This window comes from Drosophila takahashii, chromosome 2L, assembly GCF_030179915.1.
Source record: "Drosophila takahashii strain IR98-3 E-12201 chromosome 2L, DtakHiC1v2, whole genome shotgun sequence".
Lineage (NCBI taxonomy): Eukaryota > Metazoa > Arthropoda > Insecta > Diptera > Drosophilidae > Drosophila > Drosophila takahashii.
The window spans coordinates 37,318,885-37,343,051 of NC_091678.1; the positions used below are offsets into that span (position 1 = coordinate 37,318,885).

Genomic DNA, 24,167 nt, shown 5'->3' on the forward strand with positions numbered 1-24,167 from the left:
TAGTTTTAGCGGAACATACAAGTGGGTTGATATGTATAAAAAATTAATTGATATATACAACAAAAGACCACATAGAACAATTAAGGTCGCCCCAATTGACGTCAATTCTTCCAATGAAAAACACATTTTGAAAACAGCCTACAATCATCTCAAAATGTTTAGTGTGGGGAAATTGCGTAATGGAGATTATGTACGCATCAGTAAATATAAACATGTGTTTGAAAATGGGTATACACCGAATTGGACTACAGAAATTTGTATAATAATAAGTGTGAGAAACACATACCCTACCACATACTTGTTGGAAGACTTCGAGGGTACTCCAATACAAGGTGGATTCTACAAAGAAAAACTGAAAAAAACTCGTTTCCCAGACAAATATTTAGTGGAAAAAATAATACAGAGAGATGGGAATAAAGTCTGTGTACGTTGGCTGGGGTTTTAAAAAAAATATGATAGCTGGAAATCTGAAGATAATATTTTATAGAGCAACTCTTATTCGCAATGAAAATAAAAGAATATATTCTCCATATACTAATCAACTCAGCAACAGAAAAATAAATATGTTCAGACCGGCATGCTCATGTAACAGCTTATGTACAAGTTCAAAAATAGTCTCCAGCCAAAATCCCTCACCACCCTACGTATACAAAGTCAAAATAGTTTCCACATACGCACACGCAAAGACTTCGAAGGTCATCCAATACAAGTGGTTTCTATAATTATGTTCAGACTCGCATGCTCATGTTCGTACACATCATCAAAAATAGTTTCCAGTCACAATCGCCCGCATCGAAAGGCCGCACCCTACGTATACAAAGTCAAAAAATAGTTTCCATATACGCACACGCAAAGTCTGATAGAATGTTCTGCTTTCTGTGGAGGGCGTGTGGAGGGCGATAAGAATGTTTACTCAAGGTTGGTATATATTGTTTCTGTTTTGTTAGACTGGTTCGCCAGATTATTTATGAATGATTGCCCCATCCCTTTATTCGTTTACATAAGAGTTATATACTAAAAATTCTAAATAAATACCACTGGGGCGCATATGATTTTTCAGTAGCGATCGCAAGCAAGACAAGACGGTGAAAAATTGCAGCTCAAATTGCTCGTATAAAAGTGAAAAATATAAAAATTTAAAACTCAAACTTGATTAATAATTGTGTGTGTGTGTGTGTGAAAATGAAAAGTAATAAAATAATAAAACTATTTTTGATAATAGTTTCTGTAATAGGAGTAGTGGAAATGGGTGTAATACCCACTACACATCTAACGACTTACAACGAGACAATGAATACCACAATTATTAAAATTTTACTACCTAACAATGATGTTTTGAATATTCAGCTGAAATTGTATCTATTTAAGAACAGTTCACTAGCGAATATAAATAACATTGATGAGTTAGAGAGTAAACTAAAAACCTCACAAGGTAAGAACATCAAAACAATAATAACAATAAACAATAAAAAAAATTTTTTTTGTTTTATTACTTTTATATATGTAGTTTAATTTCAGAAGCAACAACAATGGCAAGCTATATTACAGAAGAGAGGAAACTAAAAAAAGATGAAGACGACGAAGCACCACAAGGTAAATACCAATATCAATAACAATCACAAATTACTTTTTTTTCCTTTTTCGATTTTTGCTAACTTTTGTTATGATATTTAATTTCAGAAGCAACAACAATGGCAAGCTATATTACAGAAGAGAGGAAACTAAAAAAAGATGAAGACGACAAGCACCACAAGGTAAATACCAATATCAATAACAATCACAAATTACTTTTTTTTTCCTTTTTCGATTTTTGTTAACTTTTGTTATGTTATTTAATTTCAGAAACAACAACAACAGAAACAACAACGACAGAAGCAACATCATCATCAACAGAAGCAACACCATCATCAACAGAAGCATCATCATCATCAACAGAAGCAACATCATCATCAACAGAAGCAACATCATCATCAACACCCCCACCAGCTAATTTTCAAATTTATGATGAGTACGATGATTTGTCGTCACCCTCCGAACAATCATTTACGCCACTAAATGAAGAAGATGGTAATAATGATAATGTAAGTGAAGAGTCAAAAATTTTAAATAAAACAGAGAAGCGTAGTGTAAAAAAAAAAATATTCTTTTCTTTAAAAAAAATTGTTAGAGAAGTTTAAATCAGACTTGCTTGAAAGGGAAAATAGAGAGGGCGGAACTATTGTAACAGGAAACAGTGGTTTCGATAGATATTATAAACTCGGTTATAAGGACCTTTTCACTTTAAGAATCCAGTGCCATTACGTTTCAAAAAGGTTAAAAAAACATTCCCATCTAGAGATGTATAAGATTCAAATAAACTGTTTAGAAATTGATGAAGAATTATTTTACTATCCTCCGTTAAGCTTTGAATACTTTCCCATTTCCACTAAATCTGCTTGCCGGCTCTGATCCCAACTCAATACTATTATTCTTTGTTAACATATTGGATAGAATTTTAGCAACATTATCAACCCTCCCATTATTAACTTGAACTAAATTTTCCAAAGAAGTTATTTTAGAAAGTCTTCGATTAAGGGATGAATTTATTTTTGTATTAAGGTCTCTCTTTAACGTCTCCAAGTTTTCATCGACATATTTTTTGGTCGTTGCATCCGAATAATCTATTTAATTCGTTTCTGTTTGGTATTCAGGTTTTCGTCGTCATCAATGTACAACCCCACAACAGTTTTAACATCTCTTTTTAAAATATCTGTGTGCTCTTTTTCGTCTGAAAAGTGACCAAACTTGTCGACAGACATTTTGTTTATAAGGTAATTTAAAGTTTGTGAACCTTATTTATTCAATTAATATATAATTTTAGCCTCTCGCAGTTCTTCTATTATAGACATGATCTCGTTATTGTGATTAGTGTTGCCAGCGGCCTTTGAAGCTATTAAAAGCTGCAATCTTTCAACTAATTTATTGACGTCATCCCAATAAATATAATTGGGTTTTGCTCTTTGTAGGGACATGTATCCAAATCCCTTTTTATTTGATTTTTTTTTGTTTTGATTGAATTGGGGTGGATATAGCTGAAGGAAGTATATTTTCATTGCTCATGAACTTTTTAATAATGTTTGTATACTTGTATCCTCTAGTTCCTTTTATTCGCTTATTTGGATCAAAATCTATTCTATGTGCACTTGTCTCAGTAATGATATCTTTATAATTATTTAAGTCTGTGGCACTGAATTGTGTGGGTTTATTATGAACAATCAGAGAATAAAGCCCAGGAGTCAAATCCCACGTGCTTCCACTTGATAATTGAATTTTATTATGACTTGCATTCACTATTCCCCAAATTTAAGGATTTGGGGGTTGATGAACTTTTTCTAGGTCCATAAGCATTGTCCAGAACTTTATTTCTCGATAGACTGCTAATATTAAAATCATAGTCTGCGTGAATTAGACTGCTAGCATCTGCTTCTATTTTTAGCTGTGTTTCGTTTAAGGAATCTGTTATTGGCTTAAAAGTTTCTTCCAACTCGTAAGCATTTTGTAATTTAAAATGTTTTATATCATTGAACTTTTTCTTTAATGTATTTCTCGTTTTAGTAAACTGACTTAAAATAATTTGACTCAAAACTTTCAAAATTTTCACCACCGTCAGCACAAAAGATGTAATACCAGTTTATAAACTATACTTTACAGGGTTACATTTCATACTAATGAAAGTTATAAATATGTATATTATTTATATGTTTTTATTTTTGGCTGAAAAAGAATAATTTTACTGTTGATGCAGTTGTTTACATTTTCTCTTCAAATAAAAGAATTTAATGTGGGATGTGTGTGTGTTCATGTTTTGAGGATCATCGGCAGTCCCTGGAGATGATTTTCTCCAAACTTCAAAGGATGGATCGAGTCGCTGAGAGAGAAACTAGGTATGGTGTACATATGCTAACATGTCCCTGGGCCGACGATGACGTAAGAGAGGGCCCGGATACATGTTAATGTCACCAGGCACCTTACATTAGAATTAAAGCTATTGCTTTAATTAACAAATACAAAAATCTTAACCTTAAATTTACAAATAAAAAATAAATAAAACAATAAAATTATATTTGAAATTAAAATTAACATATTCTTTTGTTTGGGGGATAAGTGATTTTTTCAGCTATTTCTTTCAGGTCAAAAAGTTAAAAAAAATACAAATAAACTTGAATTTAAAATTTGTATCTTCTTTTGTTTGGGGGATGGGTGATTTTTTTTAGCTATTTCTTTCAGGTAAAAAAGTTAAAAAAATATACTTGAATTTAAAATTTACATATTCTTTTTGTTATTGGGGTGGGAGTTTGTTTCTCAGTGGCAAGAAAAGGGATCCCTTTTCAAGGGTGCTTGCTTTCAGCTGTTTCTTTTGGGAGTTTTTTTCTCAGTGGCAAGCAAAGGGATCCCTTTTCAAGGGTGCTTGCTTTCAGCTGTTTCTTTTGGACGTGACAACAGCCCGTGACATTCTACCACGTACCCGTTTGAGCACCACACTTTCTTAATCTAAGCAAAGGACACCCGGCACACCCCAGTAATTTCTCCCCGATTAACTGGGCAATGGAAAGCCCAATTTTACGGTCATGCCAATATACTTCAGCATGATAAATCGATTCCGAAGAAAACGGACCTATGCAAATCTCATGAGTATAAACACATACCCTTCAAGGCCCTGATCCCGGATAGGGAGGAATGACAGCAGGGCAGACCAGCCTCGCCAAAAGCAATCTGCTCCTACACAGATGGCTCAAAATTGGACGGGCACGTTGGCTGAGGGGTATACTCCGACATCAGGAAGTCATTCAGACTCCCTGACCACTGTAGCGTCTTCCAAGCGGAGGTACACGCTACTCGACTGCTTAGGGAACACTAGCCTAGCCTTAATATATATAGTGATATCCAAGCGGCTATTAAATCAATCTACTCGACGAACACGAACTCGCGGACAATAGCAGACTGTCGAAAATCTCTCCACAAGATGGCTAGACAGTTTACTATCAGCCTAATATGGGTTCCGGGTCACCGGGACATCGTAGGCAACTGCATAGCGGATGAGTTAGCTAGGCAGGGCACCATCATGCCTCTCCTTCCAGAAAAGGAGAGTGTCGGTATGCCCATGGCAACTTGCAAGCTAAACATTAAAAATCAATTTATCAAACTAGCCAACACTAATTGGCGGAATGCACCAAAGTGCCGCATCACACACCAGACATGGCCGGTGATTAACAATAAAAGAACGTCAGCACTACTCAAACTCAGCCGCACAGAGTGTGGTATGTTAGTTAGAGCCCTCACAGGCCACTGGCTAGTCGGCACACATGCCGGCAGGCTAAAAGCCCCGAAAAATGACTTTTGTAGGAGCTGCAGGGATGAGGAAGAAGAAGAAACGGTGGAACACCTTCCCTGCTTCTGCCCAGCCCTTTGCAGACTTAGACTAAAGCACTTAGGATACACCTTTCTTAACGATCTGACCGAAATATCGGAGATCAAGCTTAAGGACTTTTTTTTTTGTTCATTCTTGGACGTTGATGCACTATGGTCAGTACAAACAAGTGGCCCTTACGACACCAAGCAAAGCTTATTACGCGCGGAGCCCTTAACCGTTTTGGGTAAGTAAGCGGAATCGCGGACATGGAGAAAATACGATCTAACAATAGACAGTTTAAAATACATGCTTACAAAGAATTTATAAATTATTGATGACATAAAATACATAAGTTTATTATAATTAGTAGCATTGGGGGTATCAAACAGTAAGACGTGGCACAGTGAATTATAGTCGTCACACAGAACACGAAAAGATCATGCAGGGCATAATTAGATCTACATATTGGCAGGGACAACGGACGAAAACGGCGAACTGTTCTACAGGGTACATTCCAGTTAAGTGAACTAAGAAGGAAAGGGGAGTCGACATCACCATTAATAAGTTTATGTAAGAACATAACTCCATGACACTTTCTACGATGGTAGAGGGTTGGTAAGTCGAGCAGGCGCAACCTCGCGAGATAAGAGGGCAGTCGACTACCTGTGTCCCAGTGTCATCCCCTCAGAGCAAATAAAAGAAATTGTTTTTGGACTGACTCAAACATATTTTGGTAACAGCTAATTTGTTGAGACCATATACAAGAGCAATATTCCATAGACGGACGAACAAGAGAAACATACAAAAGCTTTGTTGTGTAAGGATCATCGAACTCCCTTGACCAACGTTTCATAAATGCAAGAAGACTTCTGGCTTTATTAGATATAGTAGATATATGGTCTTTAAAACTAAGTTTATGATCAAATAATATGCCAGGACCCTGAACTGATAAAATTCGTTCAAGGGCGTTATTTCCAATAGAATAAGAAAACAGAGATGGATTACAACGATAAAAGGTCATAAAGTTACATTTGGAATAGTTTAAATTTAACATGTTAATCATGCACCACGTATACAAACAGTCAAGATCTAATTGAAGGTCATTAAATGAGCTAGGTAAACACATGGACAAACAAAGCTTGACATCATCTGCATACATTAATACGGTAGACGATTTTACATTAACATTTAACATTAGGTAGATCATTAATCATTAAGCCAAAGAGTAAAGGACCCAGGTGGCTACCCTGTGGCACTCCAGAAGTAACATTGATTATTTTGGAAATTCTATTGTTAAAACAGACCATTTGAGTTCTATTAGAAAGGTAGGAAAGTATCCAGTCAAGTAGGTTTGGAGGAAACCCTAAACGGGACAATTTAAAAATAAGAAGTTTATGGTTCACAGAATTAAAAGCTTTAGAAAAATCAGTATAAATCACATCAGTTTGATGATGTGGCAGGAAGCCTTTAGTAATTAAAGATGTAAATTCTAGTAGGTTTGTAGAAGTAGAGCGACGTCTAGTAAAGCCATGTTGACACTGAGAAATAATAGACCGGCAATGATGCTGCAACTGACAGGTAATAATTTTTTCGAAAAGTTTAGGAATTGCACTGAGTTTTGCAATACCACGATAATTTGAGATATCTGACTTGTTCCCTTTTTTAAACAATGGAACAATAAACGATTCCTTCCATATGGATGGAAATCTTCCTTGACTTAGCGACAAATTAAATAGTAATGTTAAGGGAAAAGCTAGATAGGACGAACAATTCCTCAGTATACAAGTTGGTATTTTGTCAGGACCCGGTGAAAAAGAGAGATTAAGAGTATCAAGACTCTGAAGAACATCAGATACATTAATCACTGGTTTGAAGATAGAGTTCAGATGAGGTAGTGGGTATGGATAATCATTATCAATAACACCATTGCATTCCGTATAAGTCGATTGAAAAAAATCAGCAAATAGGTTGGAAATATCATCGTCAACAGATGCTATATTATTATTAAGAAAAAGAGAATGAGGGTAACAATTAGATTTCCCCTTAGAATTGACGAAAGAATAAAAAAGTTTAGGGTTACTTTTGAAATCACGCTTACAACGAGACAGGTAATTTTGATAACAGTCAGAATTGTGCTGGACAAATTCCGCCTTAGCAGAACTATATTTGGCCCAGTCCGTCAGCAAACCAGAAATTTTGAAACGTTTAAAAAGTCTGTTTTTTTTATTTTTTAGATACGATAGTGGGACATGTACATCAAATAGACTTTATAAGAGGACTTTATAAAAATACCCAACTGCATCATCAACAGGAAGGTCAACAAGATAAGACCAATTAATTGTCGATAAAGATTCAACTAGTTTAGCATAGTCAGTCTTTTTAAAACACAAACTAGGATGTACGTTTATTGCAGTCCTCGGAGCATTAAAAAATCCATTTATACAGAGCTGAAGGGTAGGATGATGATAATCTTCAGGTAGAGATAGTGGCGGAATTCGTCTAACTTCAACATCGATACCATCAAAGACGAAGATTAAGTCAAGGAGACGACCAATATGATTGGGAATCCAGTTAACTTGCTGCAAGGATAGTTCAACAAGACCATCAACAAAGTCATGTTGCATCCTAGTAATCATTGCCAATGAGTCATTACTCTCCAACCAAGAAATATTGGGAAGATTAAAGTCACCGAGAACAATGAGTTGGTCAGTTTCAGCAAGCAACAAGGAGATAGACTGTATGGCAGACAGGTGCAAGTTAAAAAAATAATTTTACACAAATAAATTCAATACCTGATGAACCAGAAATATCAACAAGCTCGGAAGTTAGATCGGATTTGACTCCAATAAGAACGGGTATGACCATCATTCCGATAAACAAAAAAGTTATTTGACAAAATCTCACTATCGTGTACAGATGGGTTAAGCCAGGTCTCAGTGAATACAATAACATTGGCTTCAAAAATTGAGCTTTTTTTATAAAGCGTTGAGAGTTTACTAAGAAGCCCCCGTACATTTTGATAGTGGATTATGAAATTTAGTTTTTTGAATTTGAAGCAGAGCTGGGCTCCGACAAGGAAGTGATGGGACGCGAACTATATTATATAGCAGGTCAAAAATTTGGGTCAAGAAGTTTGGAGAACAGTTTGGAGAACAGAACAGTATTTTAAATGAAGAATAATCTCTTATTTGTTTAAAATTAAATTTAGTGATGTCAATACCTTTTTGATTGGGAAGGGAGAGTTTCGAGACAATATGATTCATCACGTCGTTGACTGTGAGTGCTGCATTCAATCTTGACACAAAAATAGCCTTCCTAGGTACCATGAGAGTGAGTGGTACCGGAGAAGAGGGAGCTGGGCTATTACTGTTCTTCCTAGGGATCATGCTAGAAAGTGGAACAGGAGGAGGTACAAGGGTATTATCTAGGGGCAGTACGAGGTGCGGCAGAGCCCCCGAAGTGGCAACAGCCGGCGACCGATTAGTAGGCCCTAAAGACTCAGGCGAAGCTACGTTCAGCGAATCTGGCCGAGATTGCATCCTGACATCGGTCGTTGATGATTCCCTCCCATTGGGATCGTCCTCATCGCACGACATATAGCTTGCAGTGGGGCTGGGAAGAGAGAGGTTGCTCGAGAGATCTGGAACATGAAGAGAAATATTAGGCAGTGTAGGATTACGATTTATATTTAAAGATATTTGATTAAGAAGGATACGACCTTTAAAGTTTGAGTCGAAAACATTAAACCGACTTAATAAGTCCGTAAATCCAGCACGTAAGGCCTGGAACTCAAGCTCCATTTGCCTCATAAATGATCTAATATCACTCGGTGCAGTTCCAGAGATTCCAGATTCAGCGTTTCTATTTATTTAAATTTTGTTTTTAAGTAGTCAAGAATCAAAACGCCTACTTCCTACAAAGTTACAATGAATTTTCTTATATTTGTTTGAATATTCCTATGGGAGCCTTAAGATATAGTGGTCCGATCCGGCTCTCTCCGACATATGTACTACCTGCAATAGAAAGAAGACTTTCGGGAAAGTTTCATCGCGATAGCTTTAAAACTGAGAGACTAGTTCGCATAGAAACGGACAGACGGACAGACGGACATGGCTAGATAGACTCGGCTATTGGTGCTGATCAAGAATATATATATTATGTGGTCGGAAACGTCTCCTTCACTGCGTTGCAAACATCTGACTGAAATTATAATACCCTCTACAAGGGTATAAAAATGTAGAATGTAGAATGTAGAGAAATGTAAACAGAAAGCTTTAGTTGAGTGCCAACAAACAGCTGTGTGGCTATGAGGGCGTCGAGGAAAGAAAGAGCGCGATAAGAGGAAAGAAGGAGCGCGATAAGACCAAATCAGCAAAGAACCGTTAACTCGAAAATGAGAGCCGGTGACTGAAGTTGGGAGATGAGCAGAACAAACGGTGCGAGAGAGCGCCAAAACGACAATGTAAATAAAAAACAACAACAATGCACAATGCACTCGCGTCGTTAACTATTTTTCAATATCTTTATAAAGACGATGGTTTTAACACAAATCACTAATTTGCACTCAAACGGCGGGCTCAACCGAGTTGAGAATGAAAACTTAGGGAATATAAAAAATCGAAAATTTTGACACTAAGCGAATAAATGTGGGAGCGAATGTAAAACACGTCCGTATACAAAAGAGAGAGAATCAGCTGTATTTGTGACTTAAACTCCTTTGTAAAATATTCAGGGTGGAAGACATGCTAATCATCCGGAAATGCTCTCTAGGCTTCTAAGACGAGACATAAGAGACAGGGGATCCCGAAAAAAAGGGAAAAAACGAGATCATACGGTATCACAACGGACCCACAGAGGTCTAAGTGTGCCAGACAATAGTCTGGCAGCCGTTCCTACCTAACCTAATCTAACCTAACTAGGATAACCCAGATAAGCAAAGGACACCCGGCACACCCCAGTAATCTCTCCCCCATTAACTAGGATAACCCAAATATATCGCTATGATCACCTGACACACCCCAGTAATTTCTCCCCGTTTAACTAGATTCCCTCCCCTCGTTTCACCCTATTTTTCTAACTTCTCCCACGTTCGATCCCGTCAACCTACTCGTCAACCACTTAAGCAGAATGCCTCCCCTCTTTTCACCCATTTCCTAGATACAAAAGCTGGATGTAACTATTGTGGACCCTAATTTACGATCACCCGTCACACCCCAGTAATTTCTTCCCGCTTAATAAGAGTCCCGATTTCTTAAACGAAATTCGGGGGGGGCGAATTCCTGAATATAATTCCTAGATATAAGCAACTTATCACCCTAATTAACCATCACCCGTCTCACCCCAGTAATATCTCCCCCGATTAATTAGAGTCCCGATTTCTGGGCCGAATTTCGGGATTCCTGATTCTTGAATACAAATCCTAGATAGAAAAGCTGGATATAACTATTGTGGACCCTAATTAACGATCACTCGTCACGCACCCATTAACTTTAATTACCCCCCACACCTGTCACATTGTCCTGATTTATTACCCTAATTAGCATAATTAATTACCTCCCCCTTCACTTTTGTATCCAGCCTTTGTATCCAGAACTCTCATAAACATACTACTGTGAGAGAGTAGACCTTCATGCTGCGACGTTTTTTCATAGAAATAAGCCGAGGCCTTGTTAAAACAAATTCGATATTTTAAAAACCGATTGAAACTAACGATATGGCGCATATGTTAATTTAAAAAAATTTTTTTTGTATGGAACCCATTAAAAATTTTTTTTTTAATCTTAATTTGTTTTTATTTTTAAGAAATTATAAACTCTTTTTTTAAAAATTATTTTTTTTTACGAAGAGGTTGTAGAGGAAATAATGCAAAAGATAGGAAGTCAATCGGATTACTACAACCGAAGATACAGATTTTCAATGAGAGGGTACTTTTTCAAAATTCACGTTTTTTGGCAAACTAAAAAAAATTCTAAAAAAAAAATAATTTTTTTTTCGGCCAATTCCTGATACACGTGTTTACCTATTTTCCGAATAGTACACGTAAAAAAAGTTTCAGACAAATAAAAAATGTGAAATTTTTTTTTGGCCAAATCCGTTTGGTTTGTAAAAAAAACCGCCCACATGTTTAAGCTGAAAGTTTGCACAACTCAATTACTCACTGATATTATGCACATATATTAATATCATAATTTTACCACCGTCCCTTCATATAGCTGCCATACAAATCGATGGATTTTCTTAATGTTAAGAAGGTAGGCTTTGAAAAAATTTTTTGTTTCAGATTGTAATTTTAATTTTTCAAAGCCTACAAAGACGCGGTGGATTCAAATTGCGCAATATCAACAAAATCATAATTAACTGAGAATGACAAAAAATGACAGCGCCAAAGGAGCAGCGAGCATGTGACAATGGAGCCGTTTTAAGGTGGAAAAAAAGAAAAGGGGCTCGCCCAAAGACGAAGAACCTGTCATAAGGCGTTTTAAGTGCTGAAGTGTATTGAAATTGGATCCAAGGACAAAATGGAATATTTAATGATTGGAAAAGGGTTTTTGGGTCTAAGACGTACGCAGATTATAGTGACAATGACATGGGCAATGAGCTCCGTTAGGTTTGTTGTAAGATCCTTAATATCCTTGTTGTAAAAATCCACATACTATTAAATTTGATTGCTATTCAGATTTTGATTGCTCTGGATTTCCATGGTGCAGGGACCCTCCTTGACCAGAGCGATGTGGTGCGGCTGTAGGCCACGTCCCCTAAACAGTCCGGTTATCCCTGCCCCAATCGCATGACCCACAGTCTATCCTGCTGCCACGCCCGTCGCATGGGCGGCCACGTCCTTGAAGATCATCTCCGAACTCCGGGCGGTGGGCAGCAACTCGGGCAAAGGCCTGATGACACTCGGTTTGGCCGAAGCGCTCCTCTGTCTGCGTGGCATCTTCTCTCATTTTTCTTTCTAGGCTTTAAATTTCCTGCGTATACGTGCTTCCAAAGCAAAATAGAATTTCGAATGACACGTGTGGAGGCATTGAAGGCTAGCTCATAATCCTCAGGACTCCTCCCTTTTCCCAGCTTTGTCAGCTAATACATTGAAAAAAAAATGATTTTCCCGCTTTCCCGTTGAAATTTTCCTGATCTTTGTTTGCTATAAACCTCACGGAGCCCGGGGAACTTTCCAACGAATGCAAAACCATGGAAATCGGTTCGTGCGTTCTGGAGTTATAGCGTCAGGGAGGAAAACCCGACTTATCTCTAATCCAATAGAATTCAAGGGATAAAATTTGGTCAGTAGCAAATTCCACCAAGAACGGATTGACCTAAAAATCTAGAAAAATCAAATTAATTCGGAAATAATTAAGCGCAGAGTGTGACATAGAGATTAAAACAAAAATCGACCCCAAAATGCACCAAAAATCGATTTATTTTTTTTTAATTTATTCTTTTGCCATTTCTCTGTTATAAATGTTGTTAAAATGGTTTTAAAATGTGATGTTCATAATCTTATGGCATACCCGCAAATAACTGCATTTAAATTTTTTGGGGATTCAGCATCTTTAATCAAGTCCCCAATATTTTCAAATTTGGCTAACCTGATGTGACGTCACGGCCTCCCCATATGTTTGTATGTATGTTCTGCTGGTGCATGTATGTATGTATGTATGTCTTGCTGTCTCACTTTAAGTGTGACCGCGCAGGGGAAAATGAAAATACCACAGCCAACAGTTTTAGAACGACACTACCACACTCACAATACGTTTAAAATTCGCGGTTAAAAAATCGACGGTGGTAAAATTATGATATTAATATATGTGCATAATATCAGTGAGTAATTAAGTTGTGCAAACTTTCAGCTTGAACATGTGGTCCGATTTAAAAAATTTCTTCTACATTTCGATAGGTATTGATAAACACAATAAAATTGCATTTTTACTTTTACGAAATATTGAAATTTTAAAAATCGTATATAAGTGATTGTGGGCGTTAGAGGGGGCGTGGCACCCTTTTGAAACAAACTTGCGCTGCGTAGGAACTTCTAAAATCCGCATGCAAAATGTCAATTCTCTAACTTTTATAGTTTCCCAGATCTCAGCGTTCATACGGACAGACAGACAGACAGACAGACGGACAGACGGACATGGCTATATCGACTGGGCTAGTGACCCTGATCAAGAATATATATACTTTATAGGGTCGGAAACGCATCCTTTTGCCTGTTACATACTTTTGCACGAATACAATATACCCTTTTACTCTACGAGTAGCTGGTATGAAAATTCGATATTTTAAAAACTAAAAATGGCTTTACCTTTTTAAGAAAAACCGATTGTAACTAACAATATTGCGTATATGCTTTTTTTAAATCTTAATTTGTATTTATTTTTAAGAAATTAAAAACTCATTTTTTTAAAACATTTTTTTTAGAAGAAGTTTTAGAGGGAATTATGCAAAAGATTACTTCAACCGGATATACAGATACTTAATGAGAGGGTACTTTTTCAAAATTTACGTTTTTTGACAAACTAAAAAAAACATTCTAAAAAAATATATTTATACCCGTTACCCGTAGAGTAATTTTATTGTGTATATTTATACCTATCTAAATGTTGAAGACATTTTTCAAATCGGGTCATTCATTAAAAAGTTAAGCGCAATCAAAATATTATATATCCATCTCCCTCGCACTCCAAAATATTTAGAGTGACGGGTATTATATAATCGGGACACCAAGCCGACTACAGCGTTCTCTCTTTTTTTTTCCCCCCAAATCCTAATACACGTGTTTACTTATTTTCCGAATAGTACACACAAAAAAGTTTCAGGCAAATCAAAAATGTGAAACAATATTTTTGACCAAATCTGTTCGGTTTGTAAAAAAACCGCCTATATATAGATATACATAGCCGGCTCCATGCTGTCCAACTGTGGGCAGCGCAGCTATAAGACTTAGGCTTACTTAGAAATTTTTCAGCAGACACAAGTGGACCGCAACTTCCGCTACCAACGGAACCTTTGCTGCTCCAAATACAAATAAAAGAACATTAAAAAAAACCAAGGGTTTTTCTCCACAATAGATCGAATTTTAAAAGAAGAAATTTTAAGGCCCAGCAGGAACCCTTATAATTCCCCAGTACTGGTAGCACCTAAAAAAGGGTTCAACACAAGGGTTATATTTATATGGATAACATAATATTTTCAAAAACTATTGAACAAAAACTATTAAAATGTTGCTAAACGCAAACATGAAATTTTAGATTGAAAAATCAAAGCTCTTTAAATTAGAATCTAACTTTCTAGATTACGTTGTTTCTCATAATGTGATCAAACCCGATCCCGAGAAAATGTCTACAATCTTAAAGTACCCAATTCCTAAAAATATCCCAGACCTTAGAAGCTTCCTAGGTCTTACAGAATATCCAAAACTACGCAAAGATGGCAAAACCATAAACAAAATATTTAGAAGGTACAAAATTATCTAAAAAAGCTTCACGTAGAGCTTCAATACAGTTGGACGATTCGGCTGTAAAAGCTTTTAACGAACTTAAGGATAATTTAATCGCACAAATAGAACTTGTACAACCCGATTAAAATACAAAATTTACTAACCACTGATACGTCTGATTTAGCAATTGGTGCTGTTTTTTCTCAAGAAGTAAAGCCAATTATCTTTATTTCCAAAACCCTATCCAAAACAGAACATTTGTACGCAACAAATTACGAGGAACTTTTAGCTATAGTTTGGGTATTTAAAAATTTTAGGAATTGTTTATATGGAGTGGCCGAAAGCCGTCGGGCACACAGGGGGACCAACGGGAGACTCGTCCCCTGCCGTAACTGTGTGCACCGATGGTAGTGCGACTATACTCTTCCCGTGAGGGCGGCTGGAAGCAGGTCCTTAGTCTAGCTATGACTATGGATGCTGACGAATCGTAGTCGGGCGGACCTGGGTAGGTCTTTAAAGTGCCTACCCTCAAGTCAGGCGTGTCAAGCGACCCGTGCCCACTGACTTTCAGGTTCGCAGCTGAGGGGTAAATCCAGCTGTGTCTTAACGGAGCCTTCCCAGGGCCGGGCAACTCTGGGTCGGAAGTGGCCTTGCCGTGGCTTTGGGGCGGAGTCACGGTCGACTTTTTCACAGATCCCACACTCTAACACCGTAGCTTCGGACCTCACGGGGGAGGTTAAACCCCAAACCGTTTCCGCTACCATCGAGGAAGGGCCACGAACACCCAGCCAGGGTGCTTCGGATCCGATGGGAACGGAAGGGGCTGCTAGGTCCAGCACCCCTTTAGACAACAATAACACCCACCCACACAATAGCGAAACCCAGCCGGGTACCAGCAAGGCAGCCACTGTCAAGCATCAGCAGCATAAGGCCAAGGTCGGTCGGGCCCGTTTCATTCTCGGCAAGATGGCCAAGAATGAGGCAGAAGGCAAGACTGACACGCGCGGTGCGGAGGACAAGACTCGATGCCTTGCGGAGATCGCAGCCTTCGAGGAATATATGAGGACGCGCCCGAAGGCCACCCAAGCGAACACAAAAAGGGACCGCTCGCATGAGGCAAGCGAGAGCGCACCCAAACGGGCAAAGGACGCTCAGGGGAGGCCAAGACCAACCTCCTTTGTGAAGGAGGCCAAGAAATTTAGCGACGTAGCCAGAGACAGCCTCCCGGTGGCACTGGTGGACGACCTGCATTGGACGGCCTTAGCATTAGGCTCGTCCACGCCAGGGAGATTCCAAGGAGGCCGCGGGCTCGCATTTGGTTGCCAAAGGATCAGACTGACCAAGGAAAGGTACTGTCGCTGCTGAGGGCTCAGAACCCAGAAGTGCACACAGAGGACTGTGCGATACTAAAAGTAGAGAAGGAGATGAAGACGAGCCAGCCGTTCCTCTTCCTCATCAAACTGCCGCAGCTTAAGAAGACCGACTACACCATCCGGTACGGTCTACGGAAGGCCAAGATCAAGGTCATCCTGGCAGAGCCGGATGATGTTCTCGAGGAGGTCGATGACACCAACAAGCTGTTGGATGACCTGGTCATCGACGACAAGACCCCAGACGTGACGCCCAATACCGATGCCTAAAGTCGTGCAGATTAACCTGAAGCGCAGCACGCATGCTTCAGCCAATCTCGCAGTTCTTCTCAGTGAGAGGAACATTGACATAGGCATCGTTCAAGAACCATGGACTCGAGACAGACAAATCTCGGGTCTAACACAACAAGGATATACATTCTTTTATACTAACTAGACAGGTAGGCCGAGAGCAGGTATTATTATAAAGAATAACTATAACGCACTATAACGATCGAGCAGTTGCCAGATTCGTGGCGGCGGATGGGTCATTGATGGTGATAGCCTCATCCTACATGGCCCATGATGAATCGGCTCCACCTGAGCCAGTCATCAAGCTGCTGCAATGGGCGGAAGATACTTAGACGATCCTGGTGCTCGGATGCGACGCTAACGCCAGGCACACACTATGGGGAAGCTCGGAAACCAACAAAAGGGGTGAGTCTCTTTTTGATAATATTATCTGCCGCAACATCACCATATGTGGTGATGAATAAACACGGTTTATTTCTGATTTGAATGGACTGTATATTTTGAGTTAAACTTTATTGAACCGACATGTTCCGCTGTAGTCTCATTACTTAACTTAGTAAACCAAAAAATCTCATCGTGTCACGCAGCACAGAAGATACTTAAAAATACTAAAAATGGGAGAAGCTGGTATTTCACATGACCAGTTAACAAAAATTCAAATTCAAATTATGGATGCAATCCGTTCATCAACATCCCGGGCCGCCCTGAAACATGGTTTCTGAATTAGGCAGCACAGCTAACTTAGTGTTAGGTCGCGTCATCTCTCCAGTAGACGTCTTAAGTTTTACAGCGCGTACCAGTCCATCTGGTCCCTGATGAGCCTCCAATACGCGGGCTAGTATCCAAGATGCTGGAGGGAGATTCGAGTCCTTTACAAGGACTACACTACCTACAGCGATGTTACGTTCCTTGTTGTTCCACTTTTGTAAGATGTAGATGTAAGATATTCCTGGTGCCAGCGCTTCCAAAAACCCTGGTACATTGATTGTAAATGCTGCCAGTAGTCTAAGCGATTGATCGGCAAATGAGTCAGATCACCCTCTGGAACCGTTGTGAATGGGCGGCCAATTAAAAAATGGGCAGGAGACAAGTAGGTGATGTCAGTGTCAGGTGTCTAGCATAACGGTCTTGAGTTCACCACCGCACTGATCTGAACAATCAGAGTTTGCACCTGTTCGAAGGTTAGAACAGTTTTTCCCACGACGCGTCTCAAATGTAATTTAACTGATCGTACTGATGACTCCCACTTCCCTCCCCAATGTGGCGAATGGGGAGGTATGAAACTCCACTTAATTCCATCATTGGCCAACGATTGAGTTACGGTGTGTTGATGCTCCTGCGAAGAGAGATGTTGCTGCATCTCATCTAGAGCCCGTTTGGCACCAACAAAATTCGTGCCGTTGTCGCTGAAGATTTGCGAACATTTTCCTCGAAGGGACATGAAACGCCGAAGACATGCCAGGAATGTGTCTGTGCTAAGGTCGGTGGCCAGTTCCAAATGAATGGCTGATGTTACAAGGCAGACGAAGAGACATATGTAGCCTTTAGTTTTTCTGGGATTGCGCCCTCTCCTTTCCTTAAGGATGAATGGTCCAGCGTAGTCGCAGCCTGAGTGCTGGAAAGGAAGATCCTCCGTTATACGAATCCCTGGTAGATCGGCCATGAATTGGCGCTCGGTGATTTTACGTTAGCGGAAGCACTTTACGCAGTTGTGTACCAGGTTCCTTATTAGGTTACGGGCACCGAAAACCCAATACTTTTGACGCGTAATTACAAACAGAGCAGACACTCCGGGATGTAGATTTGCTGTATGTTCGTGTTCCAAAATCATCCTTGTAATGCGGTGAGATTTCGGAAGCAATATGGGGTGTTTAACGTCAGCTGGTAACTGCGAGTTGGCCAAGCGTCCTCCAACTCGAAGGAGGCCATCCTTGCAAACAAACGGTGAAAGCTTGATCAACTGGGAGTGGCTGCGAAGTGATTTGTTTTCCGTCAGAAGATTTCGATCCTCCATGAAGCATTTCTGAGCCTCACGCAGGCAAAGTATGCGAACAGCCTGAATCTCTTCATAGGTGAGCCTGGCCCCATTTGTCAGCGCTACAAGTTTAATGGTCCTGGTCCTTTGTATGAAGCGTAATACGTAAGCTACAACGTGGACCAATTTTGTCCAGGACGAGACCCGCTGAGTCAACGCTTCGATCGGTGAAAATGAGTCACCTTGCTGAGTGGTTAATGCGGTGGACTTGACTTCTTCCTTGCCATGGTTATCTGAAAGAGAAGAACAGAACTTTGTGCAGCTCAACTTTACCGCAAGCTTTTCTGGATCTTGCAGCCATGAAGGTCCCATCCACCATAAGTCGAAATGGAGAAGGTCTGCAGCAAGCATCCCTCGTGTGGCGCAGTCTGCCGGATTCTCCTGATGCCATGCACTACGCGGCAACGCGTCGAGTATTTCTGAAGTCCTGTTTGCTACAAATGTTTTGAGCTTCGATGGTGGATGTGAAAGCCAAGCCAAAACTATGGTTGAATCACACCATGTATTTTGATGTCTTTGTGTTGCAGAGAATCCTTGACAGATAGGATTAGTCTGCTCAGTAGCAAAGCGCCACACAGCTCGAGGCGCGGTAGGGATTGCTGCTTTAGTGGAGCAACTCTGGTTTTTCCTGCTATGAGTGAAACTGACACGGTGCCATCTGCTCGCACCACTCTGCTGTAGATGACTGCGGAATATGCCTTGATGGAGGCATCTGAGAGCCCATGCAGTTCGATGTGATCGCCATTGTTTTCGACAAATCGTGGCAGGCGTAGTTCTCGAAGTATGTGTAGGTCGTTACGGCATTTATTCCACCAGTCAGCAATTTTTGGAGGAAGCTCCGTGTCCCAGCCGAGATCCAGTAACCACAATTCTTGGAACAGAATTTTAAACTGCACCACCACTGGCGACAAAATACCCAGCGGGTCAAAGATCCGTGCCACGTCAGACAGCACTTGGCGCTTGGTGTTGTCCGGATTTGGTGCAAGGCAAACTTTGTAGGATAACGTATCCTCTTCTGGATCCCAATGAATGCCAAGAACCTTTGATGTAGGAGTGGATCCTTTGCCTTGTACCTCGGTTGTAGAAGTAGCTCGATCAGCTATACGTGATGAATTTGAAACCCATTTGCCAAGTTCCATGCCTGCACATTTCGTTAATTGGATCAGCTCTTTTTGATTGTGAATTAGCTCCTCCTCTGTAGGTGCTCCCGTCAGTACGTCGTCCACATAAAACTGCTCCTTCAAGATCCTTGCAGCGGTGGGAAACTCGTGTTGGTGGTCGTTAGCTAACTGATCCAGGACTCTTACTGCCAAGAATGGTGCACTAGATGTGCCATATGTCACCGTGGAAAGCTCATAGTGCTTGATAGGTGTACTTTCATTTTCTCTCCAAACAATACGCTGATAGCTACAATGGTTGGCAGCCACCAAGATTTGTCGACACATTTTGACAATATCTGCAGAAAAGACGAACTTGAACATTCTGAAACGCATACAAATCGAGAAGAGGTTTCGGAGAATGCTGGGTCCAATGTGTAGAGCATCGTTTAAGGATTTTCCATTCGTATCCTTGAATGAGCCGTCAAATACTACCCTTAGCTTTTGGGTAATTACTGGATGATGAGGCAAGTAAAAGCTTTTCCCTTTGTCAATGTCGCCTGGCGATAATTCCCGCATGTGTCCTAACTGAAGGTATTCACGCATAAATTGTACATACTTTGAGTGCAGATCGGGGTCCTTCTTTAGGCGGCGTTCTACACCCCTGAATCTTGCCAGTGCTCCTTGTAAAGTATCCGAAAACTGTTCGTTGGAGTTTTTGAACGGAAGTTCGACTATGTAACGCCCCTTGGAGTCCCGAGTGTGCGTTTTCATAAAGTGCTGTTCAACTTCATCGTCCTCTGGTTTCCCATGGAATTCCTGGTTGACATCCTCCAGCTCCCAAAAGCGCCGAAGCGTTGAGTCAATGTCAATAGCCGAGTGCATTGTTGTTGTAGATGAACAGCCGGTAGTGACGATAGATGTTATGACCCGGATGTCGAACATCTTTTGACCGGTGAACACGGTCCAAACGTAATCGCTTCCCAAAAGAATATCGACTGGCGCCAACGAATGATAATCAGAATCCGCAAGCTCAAAGCCAGCAAATGCCTTGAGTGCTAAAGCCTCGATATCGTGTCTTGCTAACGTGGAGGTAATTTTGCTGAGTACGTGTGCGCGTACCTTTATTGTGTGATCTGAGATCCTTGACTGCATGTCCTGTGTGCTGCAGCCTCTAGTTGTCTCCGCCTTGATCGATGAAATTCCAGACACTACAATGCGTGAGGGCGAGCGTGACAGACCAAGTGCCTGTACGCACCTCTCTGAGATGTACGACAGTTCCGAACCACTGTCCAAAAGTACCCGACATGTAATACCTGAGCTGTTGTCAATGCACTTTTCCTTAGTCCTTGGGGCTGTGTAGCCGTTGTTGATCCGTTGCACAAGGATTCAGCTGTGGGAGCCGCTTGCGCGCGAGCAATATGGCTGATGGTCACCGTAGCATCTCCGGGAGCGCTTGAGGCGTGCCTCTTATCAGTATGTGGCTGTGTCGTGGTCACAGCGGCTTGCGATTCAGGAATATCTGCATGTAGCAGCGAGTGATGGCGATTATGGCAAATCTTGCATGTGAATTTGGATTCACATTTGCGTGATACATGCCCAAGCTTAAGACAGTTGAAACACAAGGATTTTGTCTTTACAAATGTGCGTCTCTGGTCGATCGATGCTTCAGCAAACTTTGGGCAACCGTAGATCTTGTGCTCCTTAGAGTTACATTTCACACAAGCATTATCTTCCATCGATACTAAGGCATGGGACGAACGCTTTGCTTTGCTCAGTTGTGGTGCGCCAACCTTGAAGTTTATGTCTGACTCACTTTTGCTGAGCTCGAATTCCTCGCAGCGTCGGTCTAAAAACTTGAGTAAATCATCCACAGACGGAGATTCAAGTTCCCTGCTTCCCTCAATCCATTTGCGTCGAGTTTTGGCGTCGATTTTGGCCAGAATGAAGTGTATGATCAAGCAGTCTCTGGTAGATTGCCCTGCTGCATCCAATCCTCGTACAATCTCCGTGGCTCCGTCGGTCACCTTGCGCAGAACTGCAACATCTGCCCTGGATGTCGAAGGGAGATTTACAAACGTTTCCAGTAGAGTGTTGACAATGTGACATGGTCTGTTGTATCGCTCAGTTAGGCAACTCCAAGCAGCCTCATAAGCAGCATCCGTTATTGGCATATGACGAATCAAGTCCGCTGCATCCCCAGTAATGTACGTTTTTAAGTAGTGGAACTTTTGTATTGCTGTCAAATGCTGCTTGCTGTGGATCGTACTCTCGAAGATGTTTTTAAAGGCTGGCCACTCTTTGTAGTCACCAGAAAACACCTTGATGTGGATTTTTGGCAGCTAGTTGTGCATTACATTTGCTGCGGAGTTTGCTCTCAAAAATGTTGATTGCTGCTCAGCTAAACGCTCATTCAGCTCCTGCTGTTGTTGTAGAAAACGAGTAAGGCTTTCGTTTCTCAATCCTGATGACTTGATGCGGCATCGTCAAGGCTGCCAGATTGCCTACCGTTGCTGCCTTCTCTGTCGCTCTTATTGGATGACTGACAGCGCCGTTTAATGGCGTGAAACAAGTTGCTTGCTTGCATGTACTTATCCTCGTACCTCTCGTTGTCGATGGCTGGATCGATGTACCCCTCTTCTCCATCATAAAGGGCCATTTGATCGCTAATGGTCTCAAACTCCTTCCAAACGTTGTTGAGCCTTTCCAATGAGACTGTGATTTCATCCAATTCCCAGTTTGATCCCGCACGTGGATCTTGTAACGCCGTTAGCAAACGCGTAATGCTTGCCTTCGCACGACTTCTTGCTGCCTTTAGAAGCTTAAACTGATCCATGTTAATCAATAGCTAAATTTGGCTAGAAGGTCCAAAGATATGGTGATGAATAAACACGGTTTATTTCTGATTTGAATGGACTGTATATTTTGAGTTAAACTTTATTGAACCGACATGTTCCGCTGTAGTCTTATTACTTCACTTCGAAAACCAAAAATTCTCATCGTGTCACGCAGCACAGAAGATACTTAAAAATACTAAAAATGGGAGAAGCTGGTATTTCACATGACCAGTTAACAAAAATTCAAATTCAAATTATGGATGCAATCCGTTCATCAACAATATATAATAGAGGTAACACAACCACCTTTATATTCCCAAGCACAAGGGAATTTCAGGGATGGGAACAGGTGTTAGACCTCACTTTACAGACAGAATTTAGTAGATATAAAGTTGAAAAGTGGATAGTGTCGAAACAAAATTCCTTTTCAGATCACAGGTGCATTTTCTTCGAAATTTCGATTCCGATTAGCAAACGGGAACCAAAACGTAACCCCCGCAGAACAAACTGGGACAAATTCGGTAAGATTGTCTACTCAAAAGTTAGCAACAGAAGAATACGCGTACAAACCTCTACGACGACCTTGGACAAGGAAGTAGAGGACCTAAAAAACATTCCAAACAATGCATATAAGGAACCATGCAAGGTTTCATACTCTAAGAAACAACACCCTTTATGGTGGACCAAAGAGCTTTGCACTCTGAGAAAGACGGCAAGAAAAGCCTATAACTCCAGCTATGCTACCAAGAAATGGGAGCCATACAAGGAATCACAAAAAGCATACAAAAAAGCGATATACGCAGCCAAGTAAGACTCTTGGAGGACTTACTGCGAATCGCTCGAAGGTATAAAAGACTCGGCTTGACTAAGCAAGGTCCTTGCTAAAGGGTATAACAGCCCAACTCTATTACACAAACAAGACGGATCAGCGACTACAACAGTGGAAGAATCCCTAGAGACACTTGTGGACACACACTTTCCAGGCAACCTTCGAGAAAAGCCAGCACCTACTGAAGATCAGAGGGCTCATCAACCAACACACACAAGGGATATCATAACCATGGAAAGAATCAACTGGGCGATAAACTCTTTCGACAAGCAACACAGGTCAGCATCAGTAGGTGGCTGCAACCCATTTACACGGCTTGCATCAGACTAACACACATACCGCTTCTATGGAAGGAAGCCAAAGTTGTATTTATACCAAAACCAGGAAGAAAGGGTCGCATCCTAGCAAAGGACTACAGGCCGATCAGCTTCACCTCCTTTCTAATGAAAACGTTGGAACGAATGATTGATCTTCATATCCGGGAAAACTTAGAGAAGCAGCATCTATCGGACGCTCAGCATGCGTACCGAAAGGTCAGATCAACAGAAACGGCACTACACGAAGTAGTCTGCCACATAGAAAAATCGATACATTTTAACCAATATACAATGGCCACCTTCTTAGATATAGAAGGCGCGTTCAATAATGTAAACGCCGAATCCATACTGAGCTCCCTCAACTCGATCGGCATTGAAGGAGACATCAGAGCCTGGATCGGAGTTATGCTCACGAGCAGGACGATAACAGCCGAATTGAGTGGCACTTACCTCACACGCTTTGTGAAGAGAGGCACACCTCAGGGCGGGGTTCTATCGCCCCTGCTCTGGCTTATCAACATTAACGACATATTGAGAGAACTCAATAGCGGAGGACGTAGTGT

The 24,167-nt window shown here is 40.7% G+C and overlaps 2 protein-coding genes across 2 annotated transcripts; one reads left to right on the forward strand and one right to left on the reverse strand.

Moving 5' to 3' along the window:
• Positions 1-1,306: 1,306 nt before the first annotated feature.
• LOC138914967 (knob-associated histidine-rich protein-like) lies at positions 1,307-2,114 on the forward strand. The gene is made up of 4 exons (XM_070219711.1): positions 1,307-1,432; positions 1,508-1,593; positions 1,681-1,754; positions 1,843-2,114. Exons 2-4 carry the CDS (start codon positions 1,530-1,532, stop codon positions 2,053-2,055), a joined length of 351 nt encoding a protein of 116 aa, XP_070075812.1. The 5' UTR covers positions 1,307-1,432; positions 1,508-1,529; the 3' UTR covers positions 2,056-2,114.
• A 15,061-nt stretch (positions 2,115-17,175) lies between these two features.
• LOC123002461 (uncharacterized) lies at positions 17,176-22,457 on the reverse strand. The gene is made up of 8 exons (XM_070219618.1): positions 22,225-22,457; positions 21,438-21,673; positions 20,938-21,143; positions 19,022-20,869; positions 18,841-18,958; positions 18,195-18,757; positions 17,737-18,104; positions 17,176-17,494 (listed from the first exon to the last, which is right to left on the reverse strand). Exons 1-8 carry the CDS (start codon positions 22,455-22,457, stop codon positions 17,176-17,178), a joined length of 3,891 nt encoding a protein of 1,296 aa, XP_070075719.1.
• Between the last annotated feature and the right edge of the window lie 1,710 nt (positions 22,458-24,167).

What these genes read in the sequence shown, in the direction of transcription:
- LOC138914967 (XM_070219711.1), top strand. Translation starts at nt 1,530, where the DNA reads ATGGCAAGCTATATTACAGAAGAGAGGAAACTAAAAAAAGATGAAGAC. An exon ending in AGACGACGAAGCACCACAAG is followed by an intron (nt 1,594 to 1,680) that starts GTAAATACCAAT and finishes ATTTAATTTCAG; the next exon opens with AAGCAACAACAATGGCAAGC. An exon ending in AAGACGACAAGCACCACAAG is followed by an intron (nt 1,755 to 1,842) that starts GTAAATACCAAT and finishes ATTTAATTTCAG; the next exon opens with AAACAACAACAACAGAAACA.
- LOC123002461 (XM_070219618.1), bottom strand. Translation starts at nt 22,457, where the DNA reads ATGGATCAGTTTAAGCTTCTAAAGGCAGCAAGAAGTCGTGCGAAGGCA. An exon ending in GGAATTCGAGCTCAGCAAAA is followed by an intron (nt 21,144 to 21,437) that starts GTGAGTCAGACA and finishes TGCTACATGCAG; the next exon opens with ATATTCCTGAATCGCAAGCC. An exon ending in GTGCATTGACAACAGCTCAG is followed by an intron (nt 20,870 to 20,937) that starts GTATTACATGTC and finishes AGGTGCGTACAG; the next exon opens with GCACTTGGTCTGTCACGCTC.